The sequence below is a fragment of the Fusarium oxysporum genome, chromosome XII (genome assembly GCF_013085055.1).
Source record: "Fusarium oxysporum Fo47 chromosome XII, complete sequence".
Classification (NCBI taxonomy): Eukaryota; Fungi; Ascomycota; class Sordariomycetes; order Hypocreales; family Nectriaceae; genus Fusarium; species Fusarium oxysporum.
In genome coordinates this window covers 264,457-282,528 of record NC_072851.1, presented here as the reverse complement: position 1 = coordinate 282,528, position 18,072 = coordinate 264,457, and the positions used below count along the sequence as shown (strand labels likewise).

The 18,072-nt window shown below is 41.6% G+C and overlaps 3 protein-coding genes across 3 annotated transcripts; 2 read left to right on the top strand and 1 right to left on the bottom strand.

Annotated features, from left to right (window-relative positions):
• Positions 1–5,359: 5,359 nt before the first annotated feature.
• On the bottom strand, positions 5,360–8,035 carry FOBCDRAFT_245676 (and other transporter-domain-containing protein; the record flags this gene model as incomplete). The annotated part of the gene is made up of 4 exons (XM_059610713.1): positions 5,360–5,947; positions 6,395–7,280; positions 7,339–7,859; positions 7,919–8,035. The coding sequence occupies 4 exons, from the start codon at positions 8,033–8,035 to the stop codon at positions 5,360–5,362; spliced, it is 2,112 nt and encodes a 703-aa protein (XP_059468139.1).
• A 3,622-nt stretch (positions 8,036–11,657) lies between these two features.
• On the top strand, positions 11,658–15,719 carry FOBCDRAFT_281986 (glycosyl hydrolase family 3 N terminal domain-containing protein; the record flags this gene model as incomplete). Its single annotated transcript, XM_054707754.2, has 4 exons — positions 11,658–12,679; positions 13,056–13,120; positions 13,184–15,284; positions 15,338–15,719. The coding sequence occupies 4 exons, from the start codon at positions 11,658–11,660 to the stop codon at positions 15,717–15,719; spliced, it is 3,570 nt and encodes a 1,189-aa protein (XP_054563729.2).
• Positions 15,720–16,444: 725 nt separating this feature from the next.
• Positions 16,445–18,035, top strand: FOBCDRAFT_149909 (major facilitator superfamily domain-containing protein; the record flags this gene model as incomplete). Its single annotated transcript, XM_059608328.1, has 3 exons — positions 16,445–16,650; positions 16,714–17,107; positions 17,229–18,035. 3 exons carry the CDS (start codon positions 16,445–16,447, stop codon positions 18,033–18,035), a joined length of 1,407 nt encoding a protein of 468 aa, XP_059466336.1.
• Positions 18,036–18,072: the final 37 nt, after the last annotated feature.

Below are 18,072 nucleotides of genomic sequence, written 5' to 3'. Positions count from 1 at the left end.
AAGTATTAATATATTATTTATATCCTTAGTTAGTATTTTATTATTTTATATTTTACTAGGGGTTATATAACCCTTTATATTTTTCTACTTATTTTTCTCTATATTATTTATATTACTAATTATTAATTTCTATAGTAATATTAGTAAGTTTATTTAAATCCTTAGGTTTAGGCCTAATATTTATTATAATATCTTTAACTTTAGATTTAAGTCTTAAGTATACTTATATTATATAGGCTTCTTTACCTTAGTTTAACTTAGCTGCTTAGTAGTAGTATTTAGCTAGGTAGTTTATAGTTAATCCTCTTTATTTAAGTTATTAAATCTTTATTTCTACTATTTATTTTTTATTTATAATTCTAAAGGTATTTCTAAGTTTAGACTTAAAATATTTATATTTCTTATAGATATATTTAATTATTTACTTTTATTTATTTAATAGGTTATTAATATAATTATAGATAATAGGTTTTATTATTTATAATGCCTTATCTTTAAGGAATCCTATTTTATATTAAACTTATAGTTCTTTAGTAGTAAATTAAATTAGGTAATATATTTAATAACTTTAGAAACTAATAAGAAATCCTTATAATTTATTAATATTACTATTAAATAAGTTAGGCTAATAAGATCTAAGGATTTCTCTAAGGTCTTTTCTAATAATAGTAAAAGCTATAATATATTTAATATATTCCTTATATAGCTTTTAATTATTCTTAGCTATCTTTCTAAGTAACTCTATAATCTTAGTAAAATTAACTACCTTTTTCTCTAAAGCCTTAATTCTATTTTATATAATCTTAGTATTATTTTTAGTATTATTTAAGAGGGTATTATACTATTTTCCTAGGTTATAAAGTCTTTTCTTAAGTTTCTTAACTTTATCCTTATAGGAGTTTAAATAGATAGGAGGACTTTATATCTTATCTTCCTTATCTATTTCTATTAGGACCTCTTATAGTTCTTCTATAAGGGGTTATAATTCCTAAGGGAGGGTAATATACTAGGTATATCCTATAGTTAAAGGGCAGTTTAAAGTAGTAGGTATTATTATATAAATATTACTTAGTATTTATATAATATAATTTAAATAAGAGCTATTAATATATAATAATTAGGTTTCTAAATAGGTAATTTAATTTATACTAGGTTTATATTTGCAGATAATATAAGGTATAATATTAAGTAATATAAAGTATTATATCTCTTAATAATTAAGTAATACAGTTTAGGCTTATTAATATAAAGATGCTTTATTAATAGCTAATAAGCTAAGTTCTATTTATTACTAAATAAATATATATATATACTAGGGGTCTTTATAAGGACTAATAGTATACTAGTATTAGTCTCTTTAGGACTAATATTATTTATATATTAGTCTATAGGACTATTAAATAAAGATTATTAGTCTTTATCTTATCTTTAGACTAAAGGTATTAAAAGGTTAGTCTAATATAATATAGTAGGTCTGTTTCTATAATTAGAGAAAAATAATAAGGTATATATAATAAAACTGCTAGGGTTATAACACTTAGTAAGCTTATATTAATTATATTTAACTCTTATAAGGAAATAAAACTAGAAATTAACTTATTAGACTTTATATTAAGAGAATAAATAGGCTAATATAATAACTAAGATAAGTTATACCTTATTATATTTTATTTATATAAGCTATATAAACTAAAACTTAATTACCCTATTTATAATAAGGAGTTCCTAGTAATTATTAATTATATTAAGGAATTTAAATACTACCTAATAGGAAGTATATACTAAATTAAAGTCTATACTAACTATTAAAATATTTTATACTTTATTATAATATAAGAACTTAACTAATAATAATTATATTATATTAAATACTTATATAAATTTAATTTTATAATTATTTATAAAAAAGGCTTAGATAATAGAAGAGTAGATATAATTAGTAGATAACTAGACTATAATACTGGCATACTTAAGACTAAGGAATAACTCCTAAAGAAAAATTAGAAAGAAAAATACTAGTTTATATAACTAATATAAATATTAGGATAGATATAAATAGCATTAATAAAAGAAGTCCTAGAAAATAAAGTATATAACTTCCTTTGCAAATTCTATTTATATCTATTATATAGATATTAAGAAGTTACTAAAACTCTTAAATAACTATTATAATAAGGATATAAGGTCTAGAAAAAAAAAATAAAAAAATAATTAAATAATATAACCTATATATAAGAATAAAGGCATAATAATATAAGCTATATAGAGAACTATAATTATTAGAAGTAGTAAAATAATTATAGAGTTTAATTATAATAAATTTTATAATTAAATTACTATTATTAGAAGAACCCTTAATTAGAATCTTTTATAATAGTATTATAGTTATTATAAATAGACTTATAAAATTCTCTATTTATTTATCTTATAGAGAGGTAATAAATACAGAAACTATAGCTTATATCTTTTATAATAAGGTAGTAAGAGAAAAAGGACTACTAAGAGAAATCCTATTAGATAAAAGATTTACCTTTATATTAAAATTTTAGTAAGTACTTATATTATATTTAGGACTAAGTTACTAACTTTTAATAGCATTTAGACCCTAAATAAATAGATAAATAGAATAAATAAACTAAGTATTAAAGTAATACTTATAGTATTATATTAATTATAAATAGGATAATTAGGTTAAAAAGCTATTATATGCCTAACTAGCCTATAATACTACCTATAATAAAAGTATAAAACTTATATTATTAAATATAAATTTTAGATTTATATTAAATACTTACTATAATATATAAAAACCTAAATTAATTAACCTAGCTGCTATAATTAAGAGTAATAAGTTAAAAAACCTATATAAGGAAATAAAAATAGAACTTAAATATATTAGAAAATAAATATAATAGTATTATAATTCTAAAAGGTTAAAGGGATTAACCTTCTCAGAGGGGGATATAGTTTACCTATTTACTAAAAATATTAAAATAAACTAACTAAGTTATAAGTTAGATTATAAATACCTTAGACTAATTAAAATTAAATAAAAGAAAAAAAAGGATATATATAAACTAGACTTATCCCTAATAATTTAATACTACTTAGTATATTATATCTTAATACTAAAGTTAGTAGTAAATATAATATATATTAAAACTAATAATAAACTATAATAAATTATAAGACTAAAAGTTTATAAGGCAAAAGCTATTAGAGATATAAATAAAATTAATAGATAAACTATATACCTAATTAAATAGAAAAACTACCTAGAAAATAAAAATATATAAGAACTACTAAAATACCTTATTAATACTTAATAACTCCTAAGGAACTTCTATTAATACTAAAAGCAGAAGAATAGTTAATAAAAGCACCTAGGCTAAGAGAATCCTACTTAGACTACTTAGTAATAGCAGCTTAGTCTTAAAAAGTACTATCTACTATATTTTTTAATATAGCCTACTTATTTTATTTTATCTTTTTTAATTTATTTATTAAGTTAAAATTATATTAAATTATATTTAAACCTTTTACTTCTACTTAATAATACTAATATCTTAAATAAGTAATTTTTATAAATTAAGTATTTATTATATTATAAATATAAGTAAACTCTGCCTAAAAACTAATTAGTTTATTCTTAGTAGCTTCTTCCTCTTACTTAAGATAATACTTCTTATTAATAATTTTTTAAGCTAATATTATATTAATAAAATACCTTTATATTAAATAAAAAATATATTAGTTACTATAAATAGATTATAACTATTATAAGATATCCTGGATTTTATATAAGGATTATAATAACTTAACTTTATAGGATTAAGAATATAGGAATCCTCTATCTTTTAATAAATATAATTAAAATAAGGTATAATAGGATTTCTAAATGCTATAATAAGGATATAAAGGGATTTTTAATTTTTAATAAAGGTTTTTTTTAGCCTTTATTATATAATTAGATATCTTAAGGGGATTATAGGATTAAGATTATATTTACCAGGGGATAACTAATAGAAAATATATTAACTAGGCCTCGAGGATAAGGCCTAACAGAGGGGAGAGATTATATTATAACCTTAGCAGTTTTGTTATATATACCTTATATCTTCTACTAATTAATATATACCTTATAAAATAAATTAGTGCTAAGATTTTATAATTATAGATAATTTAATATAATTAGTACTAATCTAATATAATTACTACTAATCCTAAAATAACCTTATTAATCCTTATTACTATTTACTAGTATATAAACTATATTTATTAGCACTTTTATAGACTTAGCTTACTAGCTATTAATAAGACTTCTTTATATTAATAAGCCTAATATATATTACTTAATTATTAAGAGATATAATAACTAACTCGCTTAGTATTAATGCCCTATGCTATCTGTAAATATAAACCTAGTATAGACTAGTTTCCCTGTTTGAAACCCTATTTGTTATAAATGGCATGTATTTAACTTGTTCTAGGGTAGGTTATAGTTTATTAGAGGAAAAAGTAAGGCATACATTCTTATATGCATTAGAATGTATTAGGTTATAATATTTTATTACTATATAATTAGCTGCCTATTATTAAGCCCTTATATAATTATTTTATATTAAAAGGCTTTTATAATTATAGCTAGTTAAGCTAGCTTTTTTAAGGGCTTTAATAAGATTTATATTTTATAATTTATCTCTTTAATAGCCTTAATGCTTCCTATATAGTAGAACTATTTTTAGTTTATCTTTTCTAGAGAAATAATAGATACTTAGGCTAGGTTAAATTTAATTATTTCCTTATATATAAAGTTATTATATAATATGTTTTCTTCTATTTAAAAATTAAAATAATTAAGCTGCTTCCTACTTATTTATAGTAAGAGGGGATTAATATACTAAACTATACTATATAAGCAAAGGAAGGCGCATAGGCCAAGTAATTTTTATATATACACCTAGAACCTAAGATTAAAAGAATAGTAAAAACCTTATTAGGTAAATATAATTGCTGCTTCTGGCAAATTGTAACAAAGGCGGAGATGGAGTAGATACTACACGAAGATGATAAACACGTGAGTTTTAGTAGGCAATGGTAAAGTCATGACTTCTGCAGCCGCTGGTACCGTAAGCCAGGGTCACATGGATCGGGCAATGCAGTTGACTCGATTAATCCTGTATCATTGAAAATGTACCCTGAGGGGTCTGTTGTCTCCATGCGTAATCTCACGGCCCCATGGCATGCTGTGTCCCTCAGTGTATGGCTTCTATCTAACTGATACTCTGCTTCCTCCCCGAATTTCTTCCTTCGCGCTTCGTGAAGAAGGTTTCAGGATGCAAACAGCGCAAGCTGGCTCTCAGAGCGGCTCATTAATCCACTTGCTCTTATACGCCACACCACTGCGTTTAAAAAGCTGCGTGATTGGGCATCTCCGTTCAACCTCTGCAACAAAATGTTCAAACGCAGCATCTTCTGCACTGGTCTGTACATACACCTCCAAGTCCACGCTCTCCCAGTTCGGATTGCCCTGCTCACCGCCAACCAGCACCGCAGTGGGGAGCTGGCCCTCGACTGAGACGCGCCATTTGCCCAGCGTGAGCCCGTGATCCTTAGCCACGAGTGCGCCCGTGACCTGGTTGCACGAGCTGAGACTAGCGAGTGCGTAGGCAACGGGCGAGGGGTGCGAGTCCTGGCCGCCGATGACCTTGTAGGTGTCGGTTGAGAATGTGTACGGCTTGTCTTTGACAGAGATGCTTTGGATGGTGCCGCTTCCTTGGCCGGAGATCTGGACTGGGAGGCGCTGGAGATGAGACGGAGAAGCAGAGAAGCGTCGTAGATTGGGGATCAATTTTGAAGAGCGCTGCGAGTTGATGAAAGTTCGCGATGTTGAAATTGAAACAAGACGAGTCTGAAACATATTGGACTGCGAATTGAATGCCAAATGCTGTAAGCTTAACTCAATTGAATGTTTTTGATTGATATTATGATGGTTATTAGAGCTGTTACCTGAATATTCTTTATCTAGAGTCCAGATGGGATGACTTGAAGTCGAAAACCCTCATCAGAGAGCTGACCCCGCTTTTAAGTTCATGATCTTGTTGCGTGAGAGCTGAATACAATTGCGCCATGTTAAACACAGTAAAGCATAGTTTGGCGCTCATAACCGAGGTACTAGTGACTTTCACGTAACTAGATCAAGTAGAGCGAAGATGGCGAGCTCGGTCTGCGACTCGAAAGTCCATCCGGCGAGAGGTAGAACGCCTAGAATGTTTAGTAAGGTTTTCTCCTCTCCAAGGAAACCTTGATTACTACTATAAGCTACATCTTCTTCAGCCAAATATCAAAGCCTACACAGAAGTAAATAAAGCTCCTTAGGCTTTGCATCCTAGACCTTGTTTGGCGTCTCAATCTCATACACAACCCCAACCTTTCCTTTGCTGATAATCTCCTCAGCATCCACACTAACACTGCTGCCCTCAAAAAGCTCCGTAATCTGTTCTAGGCTGCGGCCCTTAGTCTCAGGGAACAAGAAATAGATAACCACAACAAGACAAGCCAGGATGCAGCAGAAAACGATATAATACCTCCAACCAAGAGCAGCCAAACCAACAGGGTTAATCAGTTGAGCGCTAATGAGGCCAATGTACGAAGACGTGAGTGCAGTGGTCAAACCTCGGCTGCGAGTCAAGAAAGGGAAGATCTCGATGGTGTATGCTTGAGGAAGTGGTGTCCAAGCCACATCGTAGAAGAAAAAAGCGATAAAGATGAATGCCACCACAGTTCTACCGGCTGCTTCGTCGTGGCTCCTAATGAAATAGCTCGTGAGTGCTGTCCAAGCTACGTAGCTGAGGCAAAGCCCTGATGTAGCAACTAGGAAGAGCCTTCGCCGTCCAAACCTGTCAACCATCAGAGCACCAGCAAACACAGCTGCGGCAAAGTTGAAGAGCTGAAGTAGGCCGTTGATCAGAACCTGGTCTTTGGCGGCCGTGATCCCGATGGTGTTGAGGACTAGAGACAAATAATAGGTGACAACGCCGATACCGTTCCACTGGCTGAAAAAGCCCAGGATAGCTGCAATGAGGGTACGTCTGCGCATAGGAGCCGTTTTGACGAGCGTTACCCACGATGCTGATGACTCTTGGCTTCGTTCGAGCGCTAGGGCATTCTCGATTTCGGTGATTTCGAACTCTACAAGTGGAGAGTTTTCTTGTCCGCCTGCATGTAGCTTGGTGAGGATCGCGATGGCTTGGTCTTTTTTACCATTCGCAATGAGCCATCTGGAACGCATAATCTGTCAGTAACATACAGATGGCTCCGGGACGTGCTGGTACTTACCGAGGAGACTCGGGAACCCAATAGATAAACATGAGCTGAAGAAACGGAATCGCTGCTTGCAAAGCTGAGGGACAACGCCAAGCCCAGGTGGACTGCATCTTGAAAGTTCCATAGGTGATCCAAGCGGCTGCAATAGCACCAAAGTAGAAGAAGGTATTGTACAAAGCAGTCATTTTGCCTCGATGGGTAGGGTAGGAGAGCTCGGAAACGAGAATCGGACAGGCGACCTGAGGAAAAACTGTAGCGAAGCCTATGAGACCTCTCGACACGATGAACATGGGAAGATTGATCGACGCTGCTTGGATAGCCGGCCCGATTACAAGCGACACAAGGCCAATGTAGATGGGCACCTTTCGTCCAAATTTGTCTGAGATGGTACTTGCTGGCACCAAGCCGAGGATCTTGCAGACGGGGTAGACGGCGTTGATGGCGCCGAGGAGGGGAGGAGGAGGGTTGTTGAAGAAGTTTCGCCACTGCGGGAGTGTCTGGAGACCGTTCATCATAGATCCTGCCATGAATGCCTTGTGAGTTGATGCATGGCTATGAGATAAGTGGGCAAAAACTGACCATCGTAGCCTACAGCGGAGGAGCTGAGCAAGGGGACAAGAAGCATCAGGTTAAGAAGAACGAGATGCTTTGTTCGATACCAAGGAAGCTCTGTCTGGGGAAGAACCTTGGGCCAGTCAGTACTTGTCATGTTGGAGAAGCGAGGAAGTAGAGGGAATGGGATGGTACCTTCAAGAGCTCAGGCCCGACAGTATTCTCTGCGGTGTCCTTGTTCTCTTTGTTTTTGTTGAAACAGCCCATGATTAGTATGGTGATGCAATTGAGACGGAGTAGGTAGTGATGCGTGTGCTGATCTGTTGCAATGCTCAAGTGTTGGAAGACGGCCAGAGCATACTTATAATCAGTCAGTCACGAAGCATTGTTGGTGTAATACTCTTGTTGTTGTTAGCACAAGACTCAAGCTGCCTCGTGAGTGAGCAGAGTTTGATGCAGAGCGTCAGACGATGATTGGATCACCAAGACCCCCATGGGGTTGGGATGGGCTGTCCGAGAATCTGGGGATTGGTCAATGTTGCAGTCCCCAGATCTAATCCAAGCTAAATTAGGTAAAATACAGTTCAGTTGCGGGGAGAGTGATTTGACACTCACTACACATGCGGAAATCCTCCACAGTCGTTGAAAGGTCTAGATTCACGAACCCAACGCCGCCTGTAACTGGCCTGTAACTGCACTGTAATGGTCGTATCGGGGCCCCACTCCGACACGTCTCTAGCCCTGGCATCAGAATAATAAATCATGTCCGTCGGCCCTCCCCGACACTTGGATTCAACACTGTTTGTCCATCTCCACTATCGACATCTCCATCACTTGCAGACAATGGCAGACGGTCCTTCGTCTGGGGTAGCTCAGGCACCGTTTCCCAAATCCCGGGGTGTCACTGCATGCCAGAAATGCCGCACCCGAAAAACCAGATGCGACAATCGGCGGCCAACGTGCGGCTTCTGCCTCAAGCGCCGTCTGACCTGCATCTATCCAGCAGATGAGGATCCAGGGTATGATGCGTACTTTGCTCAAGGCTTTCTTTTGCTTGGCCTGACTAACCTAATGTACAAAGTAGCTCGGTTACGGGAGCCGAAATCCTGCAGGCTATTCACCACTTGACCAAAATAGTCGAGAACCAGCACTCCCCGCAGCAATCGCCTGCACAGACAGTCGAATCTTTGTCATCGTCGGTGCGTCAGCCGACTCTTGACAATTGGGCTGTACCGCAGAATGTCACAATACGACCACAGGGTGTCGAGTCAATACTCAGCTGGAAGATATTCGCCGCAGATCGGCCAGCTTCTTGCTTATTCGCCCAGAGCACTCCCCCAAGCCTGGGCAATTACCCTGTTCCAGACACAAGCTATCCTCAGCTCGCGTGGCTCGAGGCCCAGTATATTGAAGCTCTCCATACCAAGAATCCCATCATAGATCTTGATGAGCTGCATCATATGATGATACACGTCGCTGAGCATGGGTTCGACTGGTCTACCATATACAACCCCCCTTTCGACAGCCCCACCCTTTCGTCAAGCGAAAAAAAAATAGCACCACCAAAAATGGACAACTTCACTTATAAACAACTCGGCCAAAATGAGGGACATGTGCAAAATATCTCATCTCACAATAGCGAACAACTATCTCTATTACAATTTAGGTCTTTTAATAAGCCGTCCTGACCGCGTGGTTCGTTGCTGAGGTACGGCTTCCTCTCTCACTTCAATGACCGAGCTAGCCTCTGATTCTGACTCTCGCTCGTCTGAACAGACAGATTCCACCACGACAGACTCGTTTTGAGTCTCCCCTTCAGGTATGGCTTCTCCAACAGCTAAAGTCTCCCCGAGAGTCATAAAACGCCTGTTAGGATTCGGTACCGCCTTCCTCTTCTTCCCTCTCTTCAGCCGAGCCAATTCTTCCTCTAGGCTGGCAATCCTCTGCGTATGCGCCGCTACTGTCTGTTGTTGAGCCTCAAAGCCCTTGGCTATCACGTTGTACCGTCTCCGCGTCTTTGGTGTTTTGTTCAGCCCAAGATCTCGAATTTGACGGCTCGTCTGTGGAGTATCGTCCGAGCCAAGATACGGCCTAGGTTCAGGAGTCACTCTTGGGTCGCTGTTTGGCCTGTCTCGTTGGATTTCAGGGTGTCGCAGCGCTTTGGAACGCGAAATCGGCCAGTTGCCAGTGACCCTCCAGCCTGACAGTATGTTCTTCTTAGTCATTCCAACTCGGCGAGCCTTGGCGTAGGCCCTGATGAAATTGACCTTGTCCATCGGAGCGGAATCAGTCAACGAGGCGAACCTTTCCAGCTCTCTTCGATATGCAGCCTTTAACGCGTTGAAGACTCCATTGTCTAGTGGTTGGAGTCCATGAGAGCAGTGTGCTGGTAGATAGCAGCAATAAACATTGTTTAAAAAACACGTGGCCATCCATTCATCCTTCCACCACTCAGCACTGATCGTGAGATGGGGAAAATGGAGGACATACTGTTGCATGGCTTCCGTGACCATCTAAGATGATCAGTCTCGCGTCTGACTCGTCGGCAGGTGTAGTCTGGGGCAGATAAACTCTTTCAAGCCATTCAATGCCTATGTGGTCATTAGTCCACCCGTTGGGCGAAGTTATGTAATACCAGTCTGCTATCTGCTTGAACTCGTCAAGGAACCATTGTTTCTGCAGTTCCTTCCCCTTGAAGATTATGCCAGGAACTAAAGCGCGGCCGTCAGCAGTGACAGCTTCGATGAATGAAGTCCAATTCCGAGTCTGTGGTCCCTTGAGGAAGGCCTTGCGCTTCGGGTCCGCGCTTCCAACAACTAAGCTATCTAGGCCTGAATGAAGAGAATTAGTCGGTCAAAATGCAAGCACCGACAAGTAATAGAGGTGAATACTTGCCGAAACCAGTCATAATACCGCCTTCATCAACGTTGACGGTGTTTTCAGGCTTGATCCAGCCATACTGGCCATCCCGGATATCAAAGTACCAATGAACCGCTCTAGGTGTGAAAGAGTCGAACCTTTTAGCTTCTTGACGTCTACCCATCTTGGTCTTTAGGTCTGCGCGGCGATTGATAAACTTGATCACCCAGTTACGTCCTAAGTCGGGATGTTCGCCCTGCTGTCTCAGCAGGCCCATGACGCAAGCGCGGATCTGACTGTGGGACGGAGCATAGCCCAAAGACTCCTGACGGAGTATCCAGAAAGCGAGCCTATCTTCTTGGCTCTTGGACAAACGTCGGCGAGGCTGGATCTGGTCTTCAGCGGCCCCACGGCCGTTAAGTCTATCGATGAGGGTCGTTCGGGGCACTCCTCTTCTCTGGGCCGCTTGAGGGGGTGAAAAACCATGATCGGTAATGTCCAATATGGCGTCAGCCATATCGTCCTCTGTATATTCCCATTTAAGTCGTGATTTAGGCATTTTTCTGCTGTTGTCGAGGGTAAAGATCAAAAATCACGAGAAAGAGCGGTGAGGAGGTTAGTGACCATATTCAAAATATTTCAATAGCATGACTTGGATCTATCGCGTGCCCAACACATCCTCAACAGGTCAAAATAATTATCTCCACTCATTTATATAATCAATAAAAGAAGCTTCTTTTAGGTAGCTATTTATTCTGGCCAAATTTCGTATAAGTGAAGTTGACGAATTTTGGTGGTGCTATTTTTTTTTTGCTTGACGAAAGGGTGGGGCTGTCGAAAGGGGGGTTGTATATGGTACTGGTGCTTGTCTCGTGGCTTTGGTATGTGCCAATGCGGCCATAACAGACTCTCATACCGAGATGTCCAGCAGTCCTGAGGTAACGGCTGAAAAGAAGGCCGAGATAGAGCTATCAATGCAGTTTTGGAGCGTGGCTGTAAAGCGTCTTGGCTATGCATCGGCTCAGAACACCGTGCAGGCTGTTCAGTGTTTATGCCTGGCGGGGATATGGTACATGCATCGTCTAGAGCCCCTCGAAGCCTGGAAGCACTTCAATCTAGCCGGTGCAGCCTGGCATACCCTCAGCTTAACACACAGGGAACTGGCTGGCCATACTGAAGACCAAGGATGCTCCAACGAGTTCACCCTCATGCAAGCTCTGTGCTTCACCATCTGGAAGTCCGAATGTGAGCTAAGACTAGAACTCCCGCTGCCGACTCCACCGATCCTCGACAACGCATATCTGCCCCTCGCGTTTCCCCAACCTCCAGATTTCGGATCACATCCTGACGCGAGTGATAAGGAGCGGAGTTGGTACTACTACCTTAGCGAAATTGCCGCGCGACACGTTATAAATCGCCTTGTGCAGATGAACTCGGAAGCGCCCGAGTTTCCAAACGAGAAGCACGTGCGCCGGATGATTTCTCAGGCTGAATTGATGCAGTCACAGATATCAGACTGGCACTCATCACTCCCGCCAATCTTCCACTTCGACACTCCTCAAGGGTACACGGCGGACGCTGTTGCCGACCCCATGGTCTTTATTCTGCGGCATAGATACATATCCCTCTGTGAGTTAGTTTCACGACCTTTCGTCAGACTCTGCGTGGACCAGTTGGCGGACGAGATGGATGCTTCGCTACATGGCATAATCACCTCGTACGCATCGCAATGTGTACGGTTCTGCATCTTAAAACTTGATCAAGTCGCGGGGCATCGACATCAGGGGACTTGGTACGGTATCCGAGTGGCGACAAGCGCCGCGCTGATCTTGGCAGCAGTTGACAGGGTACAGCGCCAGGCAAAAGAGGATGAGGCTTTTCGCCTTGTGCAGAGTGTGACGCTGCCTGAGACTTGGAAGGATGCGGTTGCGCGGGGTGCAGCGTCAGTACAACAGTATCTTGATGAGCCGAATGGGGGATGTTCTAACTTGAAGGGGTTGTTAGAAGGGGTAGTGTTGGGGTCGTTTCTCGGGTAATTGTCTGCACCATAAGTGTAATTTGTTCAAGAGCTGCCAGACCTTGGCTGGGCGGGGAGTCTCCCCGACATTTCCCCACACAGTCACTGGCTCCATCGGGGTCACCCCGAAGTCTTGCATGAGTCTCTGTCATAATGTTTGTCCTTCACACAATATATAAGTTTGTTAAGTACCTTAGCCCTTTTTGGGCATTGTTTATCCCTGGGTTATTCTATTGTCCCAACACGCACATTTTTATACAACCATGGTTTTGAAGAAAATGACCCCTGACGACGTTCACAGCGATTTTGACGTTGAACATGTCATCCAAAACGCATCTGTCTCTGACAAGATATCTCTACTCTCCGGTGAGTAATACTTCATCAATTTCTCACCTTGAGACTCAACTTCTAATTTGCTTTGTACTTCAGGCCGAGACTTTTGGCACACGAATCCTCTCCCAGCATTCAACGTTCCATCCGTGCGTGTCAGCGACGGACCAAATGGCGTGCGAGGAACCAAATTCGTCGACGGCGTACCAGCAGCATGCTTGCCCTGCGGTACCGGTCTAGCAGCCACCTGGGACCAGGATCTACTATACAAGGCAGGCGTGCTGATAGGCAACGAGTGTATAGCGAAAGGCGCCCACTCCTGGCTCGGTCCTACAGTGTGTATCCAGCGCTCTCCCCTCGGTGGCCGTGGCTTCGAGTCAATGGCAGAGGACCCTTATGCAACAGGCAAACTAGCTGCTGCCTACATCAAAGGCGTGCAGTCCACGGGCGTCGTGTCGATTATCAAGCACTGGCTTGCGAATGATCAAGAGCACGAAAGAGTTGGCGTCAACGTGGTTGCCAGTGAGCGCGCGTTGAGGGAGGTTCATATGCTTCCTTTCCAGATTGCGCTTAGTGATGCGGCGCCTGGTGGTGTTATGGCTTGCTACAATAAAGTCAATGGCAAACATGTTTCGGAAAACAGGGACTTTCTTGACTCTTTGCTCCGCGAAGAGTGGCAGTGGAAGGGTCTGATCATGAGCGATTGGTGCGCAGCAAACCCGCCTCCTCCCAAACTAGAGCCGATACTGACGTTTACTTCTTGCTCCAGGTTCGGGACCTATTCTACTACCGAAGCCATCAATGCAGGACTGGATCTCGAAATGCCAGGTCCAACGAGGCAACGCGGCCAGCTTCTCGACCTTGCCGTGTCAACCCGAAAGGTATCCCGATCAACCATAGATGCTCGAGCGCGAAACGTCCTCGAGTTCGTCCAAAGATGCACAAAGGTTCCCGTTGCGGCGGAAGAAGGAGGACGCGACTATCCCGAAGACAGGCAGCTCAACCGAAAGCTCGCCGGTGACAGCGTTGTCTTGTTGAAGAATGAGAATAACCAACTTCCCCTCAAGCGACCTTTCAAAAGCATTGCTCTGATCGGACCGAACATGAAGACCACTTCGTTCTGTGGAGGCGGCTCTGCGCATCTTCGGCCGTACTACACTGTTTCTCCCTACGAAGGGATCGTGGCCCAACTACCGCCTGATGTCGAGGTACGATACGAAGTCGGCGCTTCAGCAAGTGGATGGAATCCTCTCATGCAGGGCGAAATGATGACTACGCCGGAGGGATCGCCGGGTATGCGAATGCGTTTCTACAGTCAGGGCCCCAGTGTACCCGGCCGCGAGATCATCGACGAGAGCCATCTGCCTGATTCTTCCTGGCTACTTATGGGCTACTCGCATCCGAAGCTAGACAAGCTCTTCTACGCAACTGTGGAAGGCGATCTCGTCATTCAAGAAACAGGGCTGTTTGAGTTTGGGCTCGCAGTCTATGGCTCTGCGCGACTCTATGTTGACGGTCAGCTCCTGATCGATAATAATCTTGTCCAGCGAGGTGGGACATTTTTCTTCGGCAAAGGAACTGTCGAGGAAAAGGCTCAAAAGCGTCTTGTCCAGGGTCAGAAGTACCGCATCACCGTCGAGTATGAGAGCGCACCATCTTCCAAGCTCGTCAAGCCAGGCGTGGTCAACTTTGGCGGCGGAGCGGGAAGAGTTGGTCTAGCGAGTGCAATTGACCCTGAAATCGGCATCCAGAACGCCGTCTCAGCAGCGCTGCAGTCAGATGTGACCATCTTGTGTGTTGGGATGACGAGAGATCAAGAATCTGAGGGCTTTGACAGGCCCCACATGGATCTTCCTGGATCGCTTCCTCGACTTGCATCAGCCGTGTTGGCAGCTGTTCCAGACGCCATCGTGGTGACGCAGAGCGGCACTCCTTTCAACATGCTCTGGGCTGAAAGTGCCAAGACTCATGTACATGCTTGGTTAGCTGGAAACGAGACTGGAAATGGTATTGCTGATGTTTTGTTTGGCGCAACCTGCCCCAGTGGAAAACTCCCGCTTTCCTTTCCACGCCGCTTACAAGACACGCCCACGTTTTTGAACTTTGGTAGCGACAGGGGACGTGTTATCTATGGTGAGGATATTTATGTCGGGTATCGGTACTACGAAAAGGTCGATCGAGACGTACTATATCCTTTTGGGTGAGTGAATAAGTCAATACTCTGCTCGAAACAAACTGACATGACATTCACAGCCACGGTCTATCTTATACCACATTTACCTACGACAAGCTGAACCTCGCATCCTCACACGTGAGCTTCGAGATCACCAACTCTGGTTCCGTGCCTGGAGCTGAAGTATCTCAGCTTTACATCGCTGCTGACGAGGCAACGTCTTCAATACAGAGACCTAAAAAGGAGTTGAAGGGTTTCAAGAAAACATACCTTCAGCCTGGTGAGACTCGGAGGGTAGAAATTCCCCTGGATAGATTCACTACATCATTTTGGGATGAGGAACTACACTGTTGGTCGAGCGAGAGAGGTGTGTATAGAGTATTGGTAGGATCGAGTAGTAAGGAGGTTCTGCTTGAGGGGAATTTGCATGTGGAGGAAACCACTAGATGGAGTGGACTTTGAAGAATATATTAGACAGCATCTGAAGAACCCATTGCATGAGCTTTGCCATCAGTATAAAGTAGATATTATTCTTTTGTTACAAGTCTAGGATCCGACTCAGGTCTCATCAAGCACGGAAATACAGTGAAACCAACATGAATGAAGATTGCAGCTCGTCAAAGAGCAAGGCGTCTAGATACTACATTTGTCATCTAACTGGTACTCGATTAATGACTTCCTTGCCAATTCGCAAGATCTAATAAATGACAAATTTATATAACGCTATACTACAATTCGTTTATTTCTTCCCACCTAGCAAGATATGTGCTTTATTTCGCCATCTTAGCAGCGTCCGCTTCTTTTGTTCTTTGACGACCACCCTGGAGCTGTAGAAACGGGCCACTGGAACAGCACCCCGGAAGGCTAACGACATTCGGACTCGGCTCTGGGATAACCCTTGTTAGCGTATGCAACCTGCTGACAGGATATGCCTAACTTACTCCGTAAGTGGGTTTCGTATCGGGGAGCTCCGCCGACGGGTTTAAATGTCATGATGCCGATGGCGATTGCTTAGACGCATCCAAAGTAAATGGCTTCGCCTTTTTCTTTCCTTCATATCCCTTGTTTCGCTTGCCTCCACGGGCTGTTTAAGAATCAATTGATACCAATGGGTGATTATATATGACTCTTATCCATCGACTCACATTGCCTATGCCCTGACCATCGACATCGTGGTCAATGTAGACATGGCCAACAACATCGAATCAACCTCACGGGATACCCTCCCTCCAACCTCAACCATGGCAGAAAAGGAAAAACACGAGGACTTACCTCAACCTCCCAACGATAGTCTGGATTTGAGTGTCCCGGATGACCCAGATATGCCATTGAATTGGCCAAAGTCGAAAAGATGGATCAATATCATGATAGTATCTATTCTGACACTCTTAACGTGCGTGCCCTGATCGAAGTGCCGAAGTCTACCTCATATCGCTGACCCTACCTATCACAACAGCCCTTTTGCATCGTCCATGATCGCACCAGCAATCCAACCCATCATGGATGAAATGCACGAAACGAATCCCAACATAGGTTCATTCATGGTATCAATCTACCTCCTAGGCTACGCCTTCGGTCCTCTCTTCCTCGCCCCGCTAAGCGAGATCTACGGACGACTCCCCGTATACCGCATCTGCATGATCGTCTTCCTCCTTACAAACATCGCATGCGCTCTGTCCATCAACATGCCTATGCTTATAATCTTCCGTCTCCTGACGGGACTGGCCGGCGCGTGTCCGTTGACTATTGGACCTGCGAGCGTTGCAGACTGTTTCTCTCAGGAGGAGCGCGGTCGCGCGATGGCTATTTGGAATATGCCTGTGTTGCTGGGTCCGAGTCTCGGGCCTGCTGTGGGTGCGTATGTCTCGAGAGGTCTGGGTTGGAGATGGAACTTTTGGCTGCTTATTATAATGGTAGGGAGATTCGTTTCTGACGGTTCTGTATCCTGCATGTACTGATATGTTGTTCCAGACTGGGGCTGTGCTTGTTATCTGCGCCTTCGTCCAAAAAGAGACTCACGCTCCAACCCTTCAGAGAAAGAAACTCAGGAAATTGCAAAAGGAGCGTGACACCGAAGACTTTCCAGTCGCAACGCCGCACAGCCAACTCATCAAGAGAAGCCTGGCCCGCCCATTGAAGATGCTTTTCTTCTCGCCAATTATCTTCGGCCTCTCATTCCTGACCGCAATCGCCTACGGAACTCTATACCTTTTATTCACGACGGTCTCCGAAACCTTCAAAACGAAATATGGCATAGTCACCAACGTCGGTCTTATCTATCTCGGCTTCGGATGCGGTCAGATTGTCGGACTTATACTCTTCGGCATGGTCTCAGATCCAATCCTGAGAAGAATGGCCCGAGGCGGCGAACTCAAACCCGAGTACCGTCTCCCCCTCATGATACCGTGCAGTGCGATAATTCCAATCGGGCTTTTGGTATATGGATGGACAACAGAGTATGGAGTCTTTTGGTTTGTGCCTGTCATTGGCACGTTTATGATTGGGTTTGGGATGATCACAGTGTTTACTTCTGTGAGCACTTATTTGGTAGACGCTTTCCCGACTTATGCTGCTAGTGCTACTGCGGCGAACACTGTACTTAGAAGTATTGGAGGTGCGCTTTTGCCTCTCGCTGGTCCAAAGATGTTTGATGCCATCGGCCAGGGATGGGGGAATACATTGCTTGCGGGTGTATCGTTGGCTATGATCAGCATGATTGTTATATCTTATAGATATGGGGAGCGCCTAAGAATCGGGGCAAAGTATCAGCTAGACTAAGTTCCTTCGAGTTACAAGAATGAAATACTGTGTTGTC